We start from the raw sequence: 19,158 nt of genomic DNA, 5'->3' as shown, positions 1-19,158 counted from the left end.
CTGCAATAGCCTGATTCAGGACAGGATGCAACAAATAGTGATCAAGTTCATATTCCCCGATTTATTGATACGTTACAGCAGCCTTAGATTAAAGTTCAATACACCTCTGCTCGCTGAGGAACAGGTCTGCATGGTGTTCTGCAGAGATGTGCATATGTGTTTAGGCTTCCTATGAAATGCAAGTGGGTGTTTTATTATGTCTTCTCTAGCTTAATTTCTCATAGTGTCTATATATGACACAGAAAATGCTTCTGAATCTCTGGCAATTTTGCAGTGTCTAGCTGCAGTGCATGATTCTGATACGTGTATAATCCAGGCAGTGTTTAATCCATTTCTTTCCTTTCTATGCTGTAGTTCAGCTTCAGGTAATATAGTTCACATTATCTTGCATTTTCTTGCTTACTTTGATGTTTTCCTGTCTTTGGGGAGACTGTGGGGTAGAAAAAAGTATTGGATTTTTATCTCAAGCTGTTACTTTCCCGTTTTCAAGATAGAGAATTTTACTGGATTTTGACACTGCTTCTGGATATGTAGACTCTTGTTTCCATTGAACCTAGAGATAATACAGGGTCTGTGGTGGTTCCAAGCATCTAGTTTTTCATGACGAACCTTAATATGGCCTCTGGAGACTAACTTTTAGGGACTGATTCAGTCATCTGTTTCTTGGAAGCCATTGGAATGTATAGTGCCAGAAGGTATTTCCACCAGCTGATTTTGCCATGGCTTTCTGGATCAGACTTTTACTCAAGATGCTTCATCCCATTTATAAGAGGAAATAAAAGAAGGAATGTTAGAGTTATATTTTCGTGATACATGTGATATATTGGATTACTGTGATTCTTTAGTAATAAAGGCACAAATACGATGCTATAAACGAGATGAGGGTAGTTAGATGCTACACCAGACGCCTGTGAGAAAATAATACCAGAAAACAGAAAGGAAATAATGGTCAAAATACCATTGGTTTAATCCACTTGTAACATAATCATCTGAAAAGTTCTCGTGTCTTATTTTTCCAATTACAAGGGCTTGCCTTTGAGGTGCTGAAGCCTTGTTTCCGAGATTTGGAGAGACCGGACCTAAATGGCGTGGCATGACTTCACTCCATCTTGGCTTAATTTTCCAACTCCACCATCCTCAAGAAAGGTATGCTCTTTGTTCTTTTTAACAGGCACTCTTATTAGAAAAGTGTCGTAACCTCAATCATAATAAAAATGCAAATATCTTTATGAATAGGTTGATAACAGATGATATCTATCAAGTCTTGTTGTGATTTAAGTAGTTTTACTGTGGTTGTCAGTCTCATACCTCCAGTAGAGTTTTTTGCTTGAGCAGCTGCATTTGTGGATAGAAGCGTGCGCCAGGCTACATAATCAGAGATGTTGTTGGGTTAAGATTGCCTTCATCTGATGTTTAAAATGTATTATATTTTGTGCTAGAAGTACCAGGCAGAGGCATGTGCTTGATGTTCTTGCTTCTGATTTTGCTCTGTCCCCTGTGAATTTTACGGAAGTGTGACACTGTCATCAAACTGATTAAAAAAAAACCCTATTCAGTTGCTGGTGGGCTGTTTATTACTACTGGTGGAGCATGGTGCGTTCTGTCCAGTAGTTGTGCGTTTTTGCTCTGGTTGGTTCATCTAGTACAATTACTCACTTTATACAATAGGACAGTTAGCTCAGAGGCTGTAAGTAGCAATCTCTGAATTGTTAGGATTTCTGAATATTCTATGAAGTCATGAGTATGTCCGTCTAATAAATTTTTCTTTCTTTTCTGGCCCATCCTTCTACTCTTTCTTTATTTGTGTGACTGCAGAAGCAGAGGCAGCCCTGGATATTCAAACTCCTGTCATCTATTTCCCTATTTGTAGACCTGTCTTCATTATAATCTTTTGAACGCAATATCCATATCTGCAGCTATGAGAGTGACATTGCCTTACTTTAATGTATTTATGTAAGTTTCTTGCTATGTTTCATATCCATGGAAAATGTTTAGCCTTTATAAACTTACAGAAATAGGCTTGTGCTATTGTTAAATGCACAGTCAGCGTCGGTATGGGCTGTGTTAGCAGTCAGCTGTCAGTATTAGTTGTGTTGCCATTGCTTTGTTTCTGTATGCCTACACGCACACATATGCATGCATTATTTTTAGTCAGGTCATTGAATGTCCTTACTCATATTGCTCTTATTTGTCTGTCTTTTACACTGACCTTGTTAGCTGCTTTGTTAGTATAGTATGTCAGCAGCTTTCAGTTGCTGCTGTTTAGGAACATCAGACCTATCCCACAATCTGGTTTCAGTCTACTTGATTTCTCATATATTCGCTTTTCTTGAACTGGGTTTTTTTCCAACTTAGTGTGTTTTCAACTGGAAAAGTATTCAGAGCTTAGCTTAATACAGTGACACAATTATGAATTATGAAAGGATCCACTGAAAGAGCTTTACCTACTTGCTTAAAGTGTCAATAGAGCAGGATAAAGTTAGTTCTAGGCTTACTCCAGTGCCACTGGAATAGATCTGAAGTATTTGTCACCTCCTTCCTGTGTTGTAGGAAATTTCTTAGTAAGTATGTTGTGGATCTTGTTCTTTCCCATGATCCTTTGCCTCAAGTTGTTTAGATAGACTTCCCTTCTTCTCTTCCAAAAGCTCCATAATATGCTTTCTCCTTTATAGTCTTTGTGCTTCGTTGTTTGAAATGCAGCCTATTCCTTTGCATTATTTGCCCCAGTGATCAGCATTCTGTGATATACAGCACATTTGGATACTAAATGTTTGCAGAGACTTTTTGGTCCTAACCAATGTGTAGTGATTCTTGGTTTATGTGATAAGGGCTGTCCCATTGTTCCTCTGCAAGACCGGTCTCAAATAATGTGGCCTTCTCTCCCCTGCATTTCCTAGAACAGATTTTTATTTCTGCTTTCCCATATATCAGCAAGGCTGCTGAAGAGAAGAGCAGATAAAGAGTGGAGACGAAGGATGGGGTAAGGAAGGCAAGGTGTCTCATGTTTCACATAGAATGGAGCTGGGTGAGGCCATGCTATCAACAACGCTTAGGCTTGAGAAGCTGAACTCTGTGTGAGGTCAGTTTTTATTTCCCTGAAGAGGCATTTTTAAGAATTGCATCATGAGGAGTGCTGTTTCCCTGCCTCGATCCTAGGTACCTGAGGCTTATCTGATGCTAGTATTAAAAACCCACGATGCTGGCAAGGGTGAATGAGCTTTCTTAAAGTGACTGATACAGATTACAGCTTGGCTGAAATCCATCTTGCCTATTGCTGATGATTTCCTCTTAAGGATAAGCTTCTATATCAATATGATCTCCCTGTCACATAGTGAAGTCCATCTAAAAAGCTGGGAATCCATTGCTCAGTAGCTTTAGTTCAGGTCTGGAACTACTGTAGTTGCGTCAGTGCAGTGTTGTGGTAGGGCAGTTGAAAATGGGGAGATGTTGTGACTAGTGAAGTCATCTTGGGGTATGGATGGAGCTCTTCAGAAGGGATTGCTGCAAAACATACGTGAAGAGATTGCAAACAGACTGGTAAACTCAGTTTTTGCAAACTTACTTTTACTACATGTTAAGCAATAAGTAGGATCACAACTTACACTTCACAAATCTCTGCTGCTTGCTTTCTTGGCTGGATGAACCTTGTCATAAAATTTACGAAGTTCCAGAAATTGCCAGTAAATTTCCTGCTGCTTACAAAGATTTCTGCCACAGGAGGCTTGATAGAGTGATACCTCCATCGTGTGGGGAAAATGCAAATTGCACGACCTTTGCACATAATTTAGAGACTTCGTTGTATTATAAGCAACTAAACTATGGATAAAACGCTGTCCGTTATACTGTGCTAAAATACGATTGTTCTTCAAAGTTCATACACAAAAATGAAAGTTAAGCTACTGGGCAGTATTCAAAGGTTGTCATATGTAGATGAGCACATGAAGCTATCTTCTAAGATTTCATCGGTGATAAACAGATTTGGACCTTTCCATAATTTTGGGCGACTTATTTAAAAATTCAGGATTTATTTTTTGTTTAGATATTGAGATTAATTATGACCATTTTTGATCTACTTAAATAATTTGATGGTTTCTTATGGTTTCCTGTTCTTACTCTTGAAAAGTGTCATGGAACTGATTCACTTCCCAGGTTTCAAATTGATAGGGCAGTCCTTTTTTATTTGAATTCTGTACAGTGTGTAAATACATGGTTTGGATTTTAAATATATCTGTTGCTTACTTGAGCTTTAATTTGAAGCAGTGAACTTTGAACAGCACCTTGAGCTGTGCTGGGCCATTGTCAGTAGAACTTAGGCATGATTTTTTTTGTGTGCGATTTGTTTCTCACAGGGGATGGGGGAGATGAGAAGGAGGAAATAATTTTCTTCAGCATGTTCTCCAGAGTAGTTAAATCTATTACTGCAACGTCCTTGTTTGTGTGTTTGCTTGTTTTGCCCTCACTTTGATCAGTGGATTATCTTAAATATTAATATAGCTTGATGAAATGTTAGTGCATGATAACTTTTGAAATAAGGTTGGGGCTTTTATTGTTAGACAGACACCATTACCCCGTCTTTTTTTTTTTTTCCCCCCTCTGAATGTTACTCAGTCTGGAAAGGGAGTGAGCTGTGGGCAGCAAGTCGATGATAGTGTTTGTAATCATTAAGCTTAGTTTGCTGCTGCAGTACATCTCCACACAGCTGTGCACTTAGGCATTGGTAGATCCTAGGGGACGTGTTGCATCCCTTGTCTGTGTGCAGTACTGTGGACACACAGGCGTGCAGCAGGTGTGCTGGGAGGGAAGGCAGCTCTGCTTCGCCTGCATCAAGGGCTGACTGGGTGGCAGCAAGTACCACTCTGCTGCTGTCGCTCAGTGTGAGATGTGTGCTGCAAACAGCTGTAAGGCTAACAGCTGCTTTTGCTGAATGGAAATGTGTTGAATTTTTAAGATGTACCAGCTAAAGAAATATTACAGCATTAAAACAGTAAAGCCAGATAGAAGTAATAGCGATGATAGCTGCTCTAAGACGTGATCTTTCTTATTTTAATCCCTTTAGGTATGAGTTCTAGTCAGGATAAATTTTGACTTCTGAGTGCTTTTCTCAATGTGAGGTTTTAGTTTATAAAATACTTCCTACTGATATTTAAGGATTTATTTATTTGAAATTTCTACAGTACCCATTTATAAGCTGATAATTCGATGTACATTTGGAAATTTGTACACTTTTTACTCTAGGTTTTATTTGTATTTCGTAACTAGTTGCATTTACTGTACTAAGTTACAAAGACAAGACTAATAAGCTAGACCTTTCTTGGGTACAGCTGCCTGTATTGGAAGCAACTCCTTGCTCTACATGGAGTGCACATAGAAAATCAAGATCCCAGATTTCTTTTCTGCCTTCCCAGCTGTGATCTCCTGCTCTTTCTCACCTTTTTTTTAGTTTTTTCGTTGCTGCAACACATGTCACTTGTGCTCTGTTCTGCTGCCAAAACAAAACAGCCACTTGGCTTTGTTACCTCATGTCACAAGCATGGTCCTTAGTGCTGTTTCAGTGTCCTAGAGCAGAAGGTGCAACTTCCACTTTGCTGGCATGGAAGATAGTGACATAGCTCTGAGCACAGGCGTACTTGAGGACTGATGCATTGTCTGTCATTCAAAGTACTTCTAAAAATCAGTTGTATTTACTGTGACTAATGTGCATGTTACAGTTCTGATAATTCAGTTTTGCTATTAATCAGCTATCTCAAGTCTACCACTTCTGCTCCTTTACAGTCATCCCTGAACCTTGAGAAACATTCTGAAAATTTTTCGTGGACAGAGAATCATTATGAAGCAAATCGCAGAAGACACAACTCTTCAGACGGATGTGATCCTAACAGTGGATGGCGTAATGGAGGTATAATTTGGCTGTCATGGACCTTTTTGAATATGTTTACATCACTGCTTTGTAGCCCTGCAGCTAGAAAAAAGTCTGATGGTAATAGCTCTCCTATGCTAAATTCTTACTCTGAAGTAGCATAGAGGTAGTGGAAAGACAGATCTTCTGGAAGACGGTGTGGTGACTAAAGATTGGTTAAAGTAGTGTGATGCCAGGCGTTTTTCTCTTTTAAGAAGAGTGTCAAGCTAATATTCTAGCCAACAACATAAAAATGAGCAGCCAGCAAAGAGGTTGACTTATATTGATGCTGGTTTTGTAAGATTTTACAAAATCTGCTGCTGATGTGAATAGAAACTTGTTTACTCTGCTATCACATCCCAGAGTATAGAGCTGCTTAACTTTTCTGACAATTTTGCAGAAGTAAAATATTATTTTAAAATTATTTTTAATTATTTTTTTTAATTTAAGGGCATTTAGGAAAGAAAGAGAAGAGTAGTTGGCATTCATTTCGTAAACGTAGTACAGAAAACATAAACCATCGTGAGGGATACCATGGAGGAGGTTACCATGCTCGTACCAGCACTTTCCATTGTGGAAAAGGCCAAAGACTGCGTGACACCAGTGTACCTGAGCGTGAAACTGGGAAAAAGGAAGACAAAGCACCCAAGCAGTTTGAGGCAGAGGATTTTGTAAGTTAATTTTAATTATATTAAACAAGGTTTTATTGTTTCTGCAAGTGCCATTTTGTCCATTAAAAGGTGCTGCATAAGATTGCAGATCAATATATAAAGGATCATCCTTCCCATAAGTATGAGGGTGTTAGTTGTCCACTAACTTGTTTGTCCTTTCTATCCAGTTTTTATCATTATATGTCTGTTATTGTCACTTGAGTATTTAAGTGAAAACTACATTGGGTTTTAGTTTACTGTGGTATGTGCATGCATTAAATTCTATACAGTTACCTTACTGGAAATTTGAAGTGCTAACAAAGTGATGTTTCTACTAATGGGACTTTGAGATCCCATGCTTCACCCTGGAATTGTTGGGTGTAAGTGGAGGCATGAGCTTCCTCTTTGAAGGATGATACATTGCTGTTTTTTGGTTTCTCTGGACAGTTCATGTAATGGCATTGACACCTACCTGATAACATTTTGTTGGCAAAGAGAGAAAAGTGAACAGTGACCTGTTTGGGTCTCAGGGGAAGTGTCTGTCTCCATTTAAAAGCCTTTGACAGCAGAAATCATACTGCAGATACTGTTATTCTCTACTTTATTGGTCCCAGAATTCAAGACTTTCTTAAATAATGATAAAACTTTCTTTCAGCCATCTTTGAATCCTGAATATGAGAGGGAACCAAAGCAGAGTAAATCTTTAGCTGCAGGTGTGTGGGGTGAGTACTTTTGATGCTTCTAAATGTAAGCATGTAGCAGAAATCTGTTGTTTTACTTGAAACATGGGTTTTTTTTTATAATTATACATGTATACATTTAAATTACAAAGGTATAGATTGAAATTGAGAACTTTGGTATTATTAGACTGTAAGTATCTCTTTGTTAGAAACATAATACTTCTATTTGAGTATCAGTCTGCTGGTCTGTAGATCCAGCTACAATTAGGATTCTTTTGCACAAGTGTATACTTTGTTTTGGCAAAGATATAAAGAAATTAACTTCACCTTTATTTTCAAGAGGAAATGCCATGAAGTTGGGTCACCTAAACTAATGGTGTGATTGCTAGCTGAAGATTTAATGGAAGAATGCTTCTGACTGATAAGAGCTGTTGGAAGAGTTTGTAGAGAAACCTAGGAAGGTGGAGAAAAGCAGGTTAGCTTGCAGGTTAGATTTAAGGTCTCTTCCTGCAACCAACTGTCTTAATCTGTTGGTTGTGTTTATGAATTACATGTAAAAAATCCAATTCTGGGAGTGGGCCTTGAATTCCAACTGTAGCCAGGGACTGTTCTCTCATACCTGCTTTGTGGAATTTGGCCAGCACTTTACAGTTCTGCTGCTCTTATCTAGTCAATTGTTTGCCTTTAAGAAAGTGTCAGCTTTAGACTGCACAGGTTTTAAAGGAATTAACTTAAGTCAAAATAAGAACTTCCCATGAAGAAGGAGTGTTAATTAGACATAAAAGGTACTACTTAAGCTGTTGCTAAGACTGAGATCTGAAACTTGATGCTCATTTTAAATGATACTTCAATTTACTAATTCTTTTGCCCCACTTTCTCAGCATATTTTGCACTCTTAGGTAATACTAGGTGTAGGCCAACCCCTCAATAGAGATATCTAGTCACTGAGAACTTCTGCATGAGCCTGAGCATTTGGACAGCTTTCTGGTTTCCTGTGTTTAGCAGGTTTCATGTGAAAGTCAGGACACACAGTTATCTTTCCATAAAAGAGCAACAGTAACTAAATTCTTAACCAAGTTGGAAAAAATTCCGCAGCAATTTGAGCATCTTAGAACCTTTGCAGCACTCCCTCTGTGGCTGCTGCATGGTGTGGCTGTTTGGTCTGGGGGAATGCAAGCTTTACAGGCTTCTTCGATATCACTTTCCACAAGCAAAGGAAGGAACATTTCTGTTAGCCATATAGAATCATAGTATGGATTGGTTTGTAGAGACCTTTAAAGATCTTCTGGTCCAGTCTGTAATCTACAGTACAGTGTCTTGTGTCAGATTACAGCTTGGTATCTCTATTACAGCTCTGCTATTACAAACCTTGTCTTGTAAATTAGAAACTGAAATTAAGGCTGTTGCTTTTGTAGAAAGCAATATTCAGCAGTGGAAGAATGTAACCATTCCCTTTTAAAGGCTGCTAAAAATGTGTGCTTGTTAGATTTCATTTTACTTTGTGTATATGTGATGGAAGCATGTGAGCATCATGAAAAGTCTTTTCATAAACTTTGGTGAGAGCTAACTATAGAGTTATCACAAATGTTTTGTAACATCTAACTGTTAAAACTAACCTCATGCTTTTAAGATAGCTTTTTAAAAAGATGTAGGATACAGTGACTCATTTGAAGATTAGGTAACTGTCAGCAATAATTTGGATTTTAGAGTTGCAGACAAGACTTTGTAGCTGGCTTCTTTGAAGAATATCTTTACTTTCTGAAAGTAAAATTCCTGCATTGCCAAATGAAACACTTTACAAATGGTAGTTGTAGAAAATGGAACAGAACCTGTTTCTGTCCAGGTTTGTGCATTGTGCTGTTTGTGGAGCTAATGCTGGGACAAGTTCCTGATTTATGCCTGCTTGCTCTGGACCATATGGTTATCCGGTACCTAGTGACCTATAAAATTGAAATTGTATTACACATGTGCTTACACACACAGACACACAAATAAATATATGTACACATACTTGCCAGATTTCTTTTTTTTTTTTTCCCAGAATACCCTTTGAATCCTAAGTTTAGATCTCAGAGAATGCTGGTCATTAAAAAAGGCAGTACAAAAGAACTGCAGAAGTCTGGAGGCCCAGTAGTTGGAAACCTTTATTCACAGCCTGTAAAGAATGGGACTGGTTCAAGTGTTTGTAAAGGATTAGTTCCTAAACCTGTTACTCCACTTGCAAAGGTGAGTCTTGGATTACTGGTGGCATGAACAACATACTGAAAAAAATCCAGCTGTAATTCTGAATATGCTTATTTCACCTCCTGGAGTATTATGCTTTAAACTCTTGCTAAGCTCAGCACACCACAAAAGTGAGTGTAAACAGCAGGCCATTCTTCTTTTTCAATTATTCTGTAATTGGATCTCTTTATATACCTTTGTTGAGAAGTGCAAGGGCTGTCAAAAGTGAGAGGGAAGAAGATGTTTTAACTTACGGAACAGCCATGCCTTTTGTGTATAAGTAGGTACCTAGTGGTACTAGTGGCATAAAGATGTCTTCTGAATTTATCCCAGTTATTAATAGAGATGATACTGCAACCTATTAGTGTCACTCTTGTCTCTTTCCAAACGCAACTTTCCATATACCTTCTCTGATCTTTGTTTCAGGAATTTTTATGTGCTTGTGAGAGTGTATGACAGTGGGTTTTAACTCTGTCATTCTACATAAAAAGTGCCGATTTCAGCTGTAAGACATACATTTTGACTCTTAATACCTCAAATATGAGGGTCTTAATTGTTTTGAAATTTTAGTCTTTCCAAAAAAAGTAAATGTTAGTTGTGAGAGGGTGAATCTTTTCCACAAGGTGTTTGCACCAGATTATAGTTGTAGTTATAGTTTGCTTTTGCTTCATCACTTTTCTAGAAGATTGTATTATGGTTAATAACTTAGTTTAGCCTACACAGTGGAAAAGCCTAGCAAAAGAAAATAAACTTGAGAATCCATTTCCACATGACTCTGTCCATGGTGTTGATAATTTCAGTCCTTTCAAATCAACTGCCAAAATCTTTGCTGTATCACAGAATTCAATGAAAGAGGTAAATCAGTGTCTGTCGTTTTTATCAAACCTATACAAAGTTTACTTTGCTTAGATAAGGGGGATCACTAAGTTACTCACAATTGTATTAAATTATGGGTTTTTTTGGAAGCTGATGTGTGAGAGGGAGATATGGAAGGCACATCTCAGTACTACACAATTTGCTTTTTAGGTTTGCATTAGGAATTATGACCTGATAGCTTGAAACCTGCTAATGGTATGACACAGGTCAGAAGGTCTACTGTTTGTTAGGACTGTTCCATAAACATGCATCTATGGGTGTACTTGTAAGGACTGTGTATGTGTGTGTATGTATATACTGAAACACAGATACCTTCCCTCTGCTTTTGATTATGGGTATACATGAAACTTGAAAGTACAGGTTTTTGGTTTTCATTCAGAGTTTTCTAAATAAATAACCCTTCTAATATACTTTTTTTCCCCCCTTGACTCCCTCCATTAGCGTAATTGGTCAAATTCTTCATCACCTGTTGACAAAATTGGTAAACTTTGTTTAACAAAACTGACAAGAATGCGGTCTGACAAGAAGAGTGAATTTTTGAAAGAACTGAAACAAGATAAAGTGGAAGAAGAGGAGCATAAAGACAAGAACCATTCTGGGCAAGAGAAGGTAGTTTTCTTACTAGCTATTGTAGATTCAGTAGTAGTAGTTTTCAGACAGACCATAAACTATTTTTTTTTGTCTGCAAACAGTTGTTAAATCATGGTCTTGGATCTCTAAATGAAGAAAGGAATCACATTTTGATGAACTTAAATTTTTTCCAATTACTTCCTCCAGTAATTGTGTCAGCACTACCAATCACCAACAAGCCATAGCCATAGGTATCAGATGTAGTCCAAGTAAAGACAAGTATGGCATTATTCAGGATTAGGTGATTACGAGCCTAATTGCTGTAAATGAGTGGTTTAAAGTGTTTTAGCAAAAAAAAAAAACCCAAAACAAAAAAGAAGCCAAACACTATAAACTACAAATCAGTGAGATAAGTAAGTGGTTTTGAAGATGGTTTGTTTGGATTCAGATGTGGGAAAAAACCAGTCCCAGTGTTCATTGGTCATAAAAGAATGACTGACTTTTCTGACCCTGTTCCTATTTCAGGGTAAAAAAGAAAAAACAAAGTAATGGGACTCTACAATTTAGCTGTATGTGTGAGTTAAGATCTGCATCTTTCTGTTAGGCATTCTGTGGTTGAGTAACCTGAGATGGGTGTTGCAGGTAATGTTGTCCATGTGTGCTTAAGGAATACACAAAGATTTTGATGTACAGTTAAAAAGATATTGGAAAAAGCTGTCTTAAGCTTTCTGAATTCTAAAACCAGTACATTAACTTGGTGGGGATTCCATTGAATTTATAATGTCCTTGGACATGTCTATGTAGCAGGTAGCCTGCAGTAGTTGTTGGTGCTAAGTGCATACCTCCTTTTCTACACTGTTGCACTTTCACCAACAGGTGTGGAAAAATGTTAAAAAAGTAAAATCGTATAACTAATGGTCACTGTACTTTCAACAGTGACTTTAATGATCATCAGTAGAAGGTACAGTGTGCAACTGGGTGGGTGGGGAGAGAAATGCAGGACAGTTTTCAATTATGTATCCTTTTGATGGAATTTTAAGGCCTGCAGTAACGGATTTTGCCTGAAATAAAGCAAATCATGATCATGTGGAAGAAGTTATTTAGTCCTATACACACTAAAGTAGTTTAATATTTGAGTGAGTTTTGTTTGATAAGCTGAGATGCATTTTTCAGGCATGTGATTTAACAGTGGGAATCTAAGTTCACTGGGATACGTATTCTTAAGAAATTCTTGCTGAGCATTCTAAAATTCCTGGAAACACAAATTAAAAAGAACAGATAACACTGTGGATGAGAGGGAAATGATGATAATGGTCGATCCTGGACTCTGAAGTATGGTTTCTTACGCGTGCAGCACTGACTGATGGAGCAAATCCTTCCTGCTATGGATAACGCTGTTACATGCCCAGTTTAGGGATTTTCTTGTCAAAAGGGTGATAACTAGGTAATGATCGTACTCTTCTTGTTTTTTAGCAGTTAAGGAGACTTCTGAGGATATTTGGCTTATTACTAAATAAAAATTAGAGGTTGCTGAGTGGGTAGAATAAAAAGAAGCATCTCTGGTTCATGTGATTAAAGAGCCATTTAATATCTGAGTGAACCTGAACAGTCTGCTTTATAAATGAACTTTCTTCCTTGTTCTTTATTTCATGGCTATTAAGTTACAGTTGCAGTTAACAGCCTCAGAAGCACCAGTGAGTGCATTCCATCAGAAGAGGGGTGGCCAGCAGGGACAGGGAGGTGATTGTCCCTCTCTACTTTGTCCTCGTGAGGCCCCATCTGCAGTGGTGTGTCCAGGTCTGGGGCCCCCAATACAAGAAAGATGTAGAACTGTTGGAGGAGAGGGTTCAGAGGAGGCCACAAAGATGATTAGAGGGCTGGAGCACCTGCCCTATGAAGAGAGGCTAAGGGAGCAGGGCTTGTTCAGCCTGGAGAAGAGAAGGCTGCGGGAGGACCTCATTGCAGCCTTCCAGTACCTGAAGGGAGCTTATAAGCAGGAGGGGATTCAACTTCTTAAAAGGGCAGATAATGGCAGGACAAGGGGGAATGGATTAAAGCTAAAGGAAGGGAGGTTTAGGTTAGATAGTAGGGGGAAGTTTTTTACGGAGAGAGTGGTGAGGTGCTGGAACAGGCTGCCCAGAGAGGTAGTGGATGCCCCATCCCTGGAGGTGTTCAAGGCCAGGTTGGATGGGGCCCTGGGCAGCCTTGTGTAGATCCAGGCCTGAGGTTGGTGTCCCTGCCTGTGGCAGGGGGGTTGGAACTCTGTGATCCTTGGGGTCCCTTCCAACCCAGACCATTCTATGTGTAGGGGAAGTTTTTGTCTGAAGTGAAAGAGCAGTATTGAAGCTTTCTAAACTTGTGGGAGGTGAATTTGCTATTTGAGGTATGGTGGTTGTGACCTGCCTCTTAAACTAAATAAACCTGAGGACTCTCAGGCTTCCAAACTTCTCCTGACACAAATGGCTCTGATACTTAATTAGGACCCTTGTTTGTAAGTTAAACAGATAGTATTTTTTTTTCTGTAAGTATGAAAGGCAGCTTAAATAAGTTATGTTTTTACTTATGAATGGAATTTACTTAACCTCATAATATATAATTATTTTTAACAGGATGATGAGTCCTTTAACTTGCATAATAGCAACAGTTCTTATCACAAGAGAGATACAAACCAAAACTTTGAAAGGGATAATCCGCAGGAGAATGTCAGTGCTTCAGTTACATTTCAACAGATGATTCAGTCTTCATCTTTCCATCAGGCAGATTTTCTTTCAAGCTTTCTTGAAGCGGAGCATAGGTATGTACTTCACATAATACAAAGAGTGTTCTTTCATGTTGAGTAAACATGTCTTAAATTCCTACTATTTCAGAAGTCAAAATCTAAAAACTGGTAATGCATAAAAGGTTTAATGGCTACTGTCCAAATTTAGCTTTTAGACATGTACTAATGTAACATGGAATGTAGTTTATTTCTACTAGACTTAGTACTGTCTTAAATTTTCTTTATTAAAAAAAGCAATGAATTTTCTTATAAAGAAATAAAGAAATTGCATAGTCACTTCATCCCTCTGATTCTGGTCTGCGTGTCTAAGAGGAACAATGCATGTAACTGATGTTTAATTTGTATTAATAATACTTTAAATACTGCAACTTATGTAAAACACCAGTGACTTTTTCCTCATGGCTAAAGTAACTAATTATTTCTGTTGCTGACTAGTTGACACTGTCAGTGATATCAAAAGACAACATGCTGGCAACGGAGAAAGTAATGTCAAAGATGGATGAAACACAATTTTAGTGTTTCATAAAAGTAATAGTATTAGTAATGGCTAGGGGTGAGAATGCTGCTGCTGGAAAGTCACAGTTCAGTCTGGAGATCATTTTGTCATGACCTCTAACCAGATTTTTGCTGTTTCTGGCAGTGATAGATAGATAAATGTGATAGGTGGATTTATTTATTTATTTATTTAATTTTTGTAATTTTTTTTTTTTAGTGATAGTTTATGTGTATACATGGGACTAGAGAACTTTCCCTTTTGTGGTACCCACAGAGGAAACTTTCACAACCTCTTATCCCTCACGAACATGAAAAGTAAAATGCTCATTGCTCTGTTCCTTTTTTCCCACCCTTGGGTAAGGACACACCAGTCTTTGGCCACTAGAGGCTGCTGATGGCTACGTTTCATCTAGAAGATAGGCATGAAATCTAACTCTCATTTGTCAATTCAGATGACTTTAAAAGGGCCTTCTTAGGTTTTCTGGGAATTTGTCTTTCCTTTGTGGTGTCCTGGGGAGGCTGTGTGTCCGTATTGTCCCAGCGTTTTGGCTCTGACCTCTGCACATGTGTAAACAGATGTTGCAGTAAGCCTTTTTGTGGTAAATTGGAAGTCATAGTTATGCATGCTTAGTAACAGTGTCAGTGCATTTTGTACAAAATGTATTTTGGGCTTCCTTTCTTCTGGGGAAGTTTCCAACATGCAGCCATGCTGTTGGTGTCAAGTTTGCTGATCTGAAGTTTAATTTTTATTTACATACTTCACACTTCTAATGGTTCTAGAGGTCTAGTATTGCTTTAAAGGGACAGCAGTCTTGCCAAGTTCAGACAATGTTGCGTAAAAGCTAATTAGCCATTGCCTTAAATTTTATTTACATTAACAGGAGCTCCATAACTAATCACTTTGTGCATAACAGTTAAGATCTTAGCTTAGTTGCAGCAAAAACTTTCTAGCTCAAATTACTGTTGCCAGAAATATAACTACCATTGAACTGCATTTGGCATTGTGGATCTCTTTCTGTATGTCTATACAAAAGCATGTGTTCCCTTAAAAGAATGTTTGGATGAATTGCATATGATTTCTGCTGCTTCCTGAGGATTTAATTGCACCTGTTTTTCATGTTGTCCAGTTTGGTCCAAATACTACAGAGGATGTAATTTCCATTTCTGTTATTTTCTCGTTGACTTTTTTGTTAAAAAACAACCCCACCCAAATGGGTAGTGCAGTATTTCTCCCCTTCTCCTTGTAGAATTCCAGGCTTTTATTATGGTTTTGACAGCAGGCACTGGTGTCATTTGTCACGTGTAAGTTTGCCCAATGCACACCCGTTGAATTGGGACCTAGAGTGCGTTGTGGGGACGGTCATGTTGAAGGGCATTGTTTTTCTCACATCTGGCCAGTGAAGTACATGGAACGTGTCATCAGCTGTGAATGTCCTTACTTCCCCATTTTAATATATTCACTGTTCTTCATCTCTAAGCATCATTTTTATCTGTTACTTCTGGCATATACTTTACATTCCTCTTATGTTTTTGTGAAATAGCTTTAACCTCCTTTAACATTTAAGGTCAGCAGATGTGTGGTATGCCTAAAGAAGGTGCTGATCCTTTTGGCAAAGGCTTTGCATCAAGAGAACTTACTGTCTTAATTGTTATATGTCAAGTTGTCTTCACCCTTGGGAAGTACCGGTTTTCACAGCATCTTCACATGTAAAACTACTTTCTTCCTAGTCGGATACTGCTGTCCCACTTTTGGCATTAGCTAAACCACGTTTGTTAAAGCATCGTTAAAACATCTCAAGCTTAGTTGTGAGAGAAATATGTCTCTCCTTTTCCTCCCTTCATCCCAAAACTCACTTCTAGTGCTGGTCTGTCTGTGCTGAAATACCAGCATTTGGCGTTGAGTGAAACTCACTTGTCATGAAGCCTGTCCCAGTTCTCACATTCACGTGTGCGAGTTAAACAAACCCAAAAGGAACTATATGAGGCCATTGCATCCTTAATTGGTTCTGCTGGAGGGAAACCACCTGTATTCCTCATGGCCACCCTGTTGTCCAGGAAAACCTGCAGCTTCTCTCAGTATGAGTCTTTGTCTCTTCTTGCAGTTTTCAAGCAGGTTATGCAAAGGAAATGCATTCCTACTTTTCCTCCTAATGCAAATTTCTTGCCTTAAAATGAAGGTTTGTTTTTTTTTTTTTACCACATGTAGTGGTAAAGCAGGGTTGTTTGTGAAGGACCTGAGAACTTTTCAACTTCCATGCTTGATTTATCTTCTGTAAGGCTTTTTACCTACTTATGTAAGAGTTTATTTTACAAAAATTATGGTCTGATTAGTCCATTTGTTATAGATCTTTGCAGATACACATACACAGAGCTTGAAATGTCTGGAGTGTGTATAGCAAATTCCTTAACGTTGTCTTTTTTAATTTAAAGGTTGTTAAAGGAGATGGGCTGGCAGGAGGAGAGTGAAAATGATGAAATATATGCTCCACTAACAGAGGAGGAGATGAGGGAGTTTCAAACCATCAAGGAACAGGTAAGACTAAGTTGACTTGTAGTTTGCTACCCTAAATGCCTACCTCTGAGGAGCAGCTGCAGTGATTCTGATGGTTGGGAATGTTGCCATTCTAGTACCCTTTCAGTTTTGTGCTTTTGGAAGAAGAGTTGCTTAATAAAGATAGAGAATCAGTGCTTACTGTAGGTAGGGCCTATTCTCAGAATATCAAGGAAAGGGTAAGGGGGTGCTGCTGAGTAGTTTCACCATTGATGCACAGGCTTTCCAGCTTCTCCGCTTAGCCTGAAGAAAGGGAATTTTCTTTCAAGTTGTTTATGCAGTTTCCTCGTTTCTCCAAAATCTCTGTTTGAAATCGAGACATCTAGTTCACTAGTAACAAAGGTTGAAAAGGCTCTCAAGACTTCATAGTTCTTTGGGTTTGTTTTTTTTTATAATGAAAATTAGTAATGTTGCATATACCTGATGGGATCAGTGAGGAGAAGCTGAAAAAGGAGAATCTTGTGCTATGTTAAATCTGAACATTGATACTTCTGTAAGTCTAGCAACACACATATCCATTAGAGCATTTGGAATATTGAACTCTTAAATGCTGGGCAATAGCCCAGCTTCTGCACTGTGTGTGGAGACAGAGTAATTCCTTTCTTGTTGTAGAAAGAGTTGTTTCCTTTCTCTCCAGTGTTTCTTAGACTTTCCAGCTGCATTAGGTAGACATTCCTCCCTGCTGTTTCTCTTCTGGGTCCCTTCCTTATTGCAGACCCTGCCCTCATATGTTTGCAGCACTGTGAAAAAAAGGACTGCATCACAGGAGAGGCCATGTGGGGGAAGGGATTACTGGGGCAAGATGCCTGAGGAAATGGGTGAGAAGAGGGTAAGCTCTCCTTGACTGCAGGAGCTGACCACGGTTGTGAAAATAGGTGGCTGTCCCAGAAGTGAAGGCTCTCTGGAGAGTTTTCCTTTGTGTGTGTATATATATGAAAAGGTAGTGCTGTGGATCTTATGTAGCCCAGAGGTGAAGATGTGGAGAATGTTGAAATGCAATAGATTTGTTGGTTTTAGTTTTCTTTCTTTAAATAATGTCCTGTTTTCCCATTTTAGTTACAAAAAAATGGCCTTCGAAAAAATGGCATTTTAAAGAATTGCCTCACCCACAACTTTAAATTTAGTCCCTGGAAAAACAGCACTTTCAGACCTGCTCCAGAGAATGAAGACTCTGAGACAAGCAGCAGTGATACATCAGATGACGATGATTTGTGAAGACTTACGTAACGTCTTGAGAAGCTTGTTTTGATCTCATGAAAATTTGGGGATGTGTTTGTTCAAAATAAGTTTCTAATGTATGTAGTGACATACCCACTAGAGAAAGGATGATGGGGCCTTTCTCTGAAGAAAGGAAGCAATGTTTTGCTGGGTATGTTGAACCTTACTATAATTTGTTTGTAAATGGACATTGTAGAATGAGGACTAGGGCTGACCCGACATTGACTGTCCTCATCACTGAAGCATTTCTGACTAGCAGTGTGACAATGTAACAAATCAGACTTTCTCATTTAATAATAAAAGCAAAGTATTCTGTAATGACTTGGAAAGCTGCTTTCTTAAAATGTCCAGTCTATAAGGATAAAAAGGGCACCTTGACACCGTGTTTTGCTTGCCAAAATACTTTGTTCTTACAATGGAAATCCTTGACGACACTTTGTTTGCGAAAAGGGTAACGTAGCATGTTGGCTAAAACGAGCAAAGCACGCTTAAACTCTTTTCCTTAGTTGAGCCATTGTGCTGTTCTTCTCTTTAGCTGTTTGCAATACAGTCGTCATTTGTTAATGGCAAAAGACCCTGATGTTGCAGCTCCAAATTTCTAGAACTAACCTTTAAATTGAAAGCTTTATTGGATATTGCAAGGCCCTGCGCTTTCAAACTGAAGAAATTTCTTGTTGGAAAACAAGTGCTTTGATGTTACTATTCATATGCAAGGAAATAATTAAACTGACTGAGGTTGTTCACTGCGCGGAAAATAAACTGATTTACAGACCATTGTCTTGGTGCATAATGACAAGGGTATTGTTTTTAAATCTGGTAAGTTTTGTTTGCATTTATATTAACTGCACTCTGGCAGCAGTGACTGCATTTCAGAATGAGGTAAAAGTGCTTTCATCACCAGGCCTTGCTTCTATAGCAGCGGAATTACATCTATGCAATAAGCACCTGTTTTGCTTACTTTGCGTCAAACGATAACACATTTAAAAAATGGTGCTATTTATAGATTTATTCGGTTAATTTTATTTCTTCAAACATTTACCACAAGGTTTTACAAACTATGTAGCATTAATTCATAAGCACAACTGCTCTCAGTGACGTCATGTACATCTATAACATAGCTAGTGTAGATATATATAGACATTGCCCTTTCAGATACTTTTTAAAGGTACTATTTCTTAAAGCAAGTAACTTGCAATTTAGAACTCTAAAGTGAAAATTTG

General features: G+C 38.3%; 1 protein-coding gene across 1 annotated transcript in view; it reads left to right on the top strand.

The window, feature by feature from the left end:
* Window positions 1-18,681, top strand: part of GPBP1 (GC-rich promoter binding protein 1) — a 40,576-nt gene extending 21,895 nt beyond the window's left edge. The window contains exons 3-11 of the mRNA XM_084278314.1: window positions 1,027-1,146; window positions 5,773-5,896; window positions 6,347-6,567; window positions 7,202-7,268; window positions 9,268-9,452; window positions 10,767-10,934; window positions 13,505-13,689; window positions 16,600-16,702; window positions 17,777-18,681. Coding sequence (XP_084134440.1) covers window positions 1,084-1,146; window positions 5,773-5,896; window positions 6,347-6,567; window positions 7,202-7,268; window positions 9,268-9,452; window positions 10,767-10,934; window positions 13,505-13,689; window positions 16,600-16,702; window positions 17,777-17,935 — 1,275 coding nt within the window. The 5' untranslated portion in view covers window positions 1,027-1,083 and the 3' untranslated portion in view covers window positions 17,936-18,681. The remainder of the gene's footprint in view (window positions 1-1,026; window positions 1,147-5,772; window positions 5,897-6,346; window positions 6,568-7,201; window positions 7,269-9,267; window positions 9,453-10,766; window positions 10,935-13,504; window positions 13,690-16,599; window positions 16,703-17,776) is intronic.
* The last annotated feature ends 477 nt before the right edge of the window (window positions 18,682-19,158 follow it).

The sequence above is a fragment of the Gallinula chloropus genome, assembly GCF_964237585.1.
Source record: "Gallinula chloropus genome assembly, chromosome: Z".
NCBI classification, from domain to species: domain Eukaryota; kingdom Metazoa; phylum Chordata; class Aves; order Gruiformes; family Rallidae; genus Gallinula; species Gallinula chloropus.
This window is presented reverse-complemented; position numbering and strand designations above follow the sequence as displayed.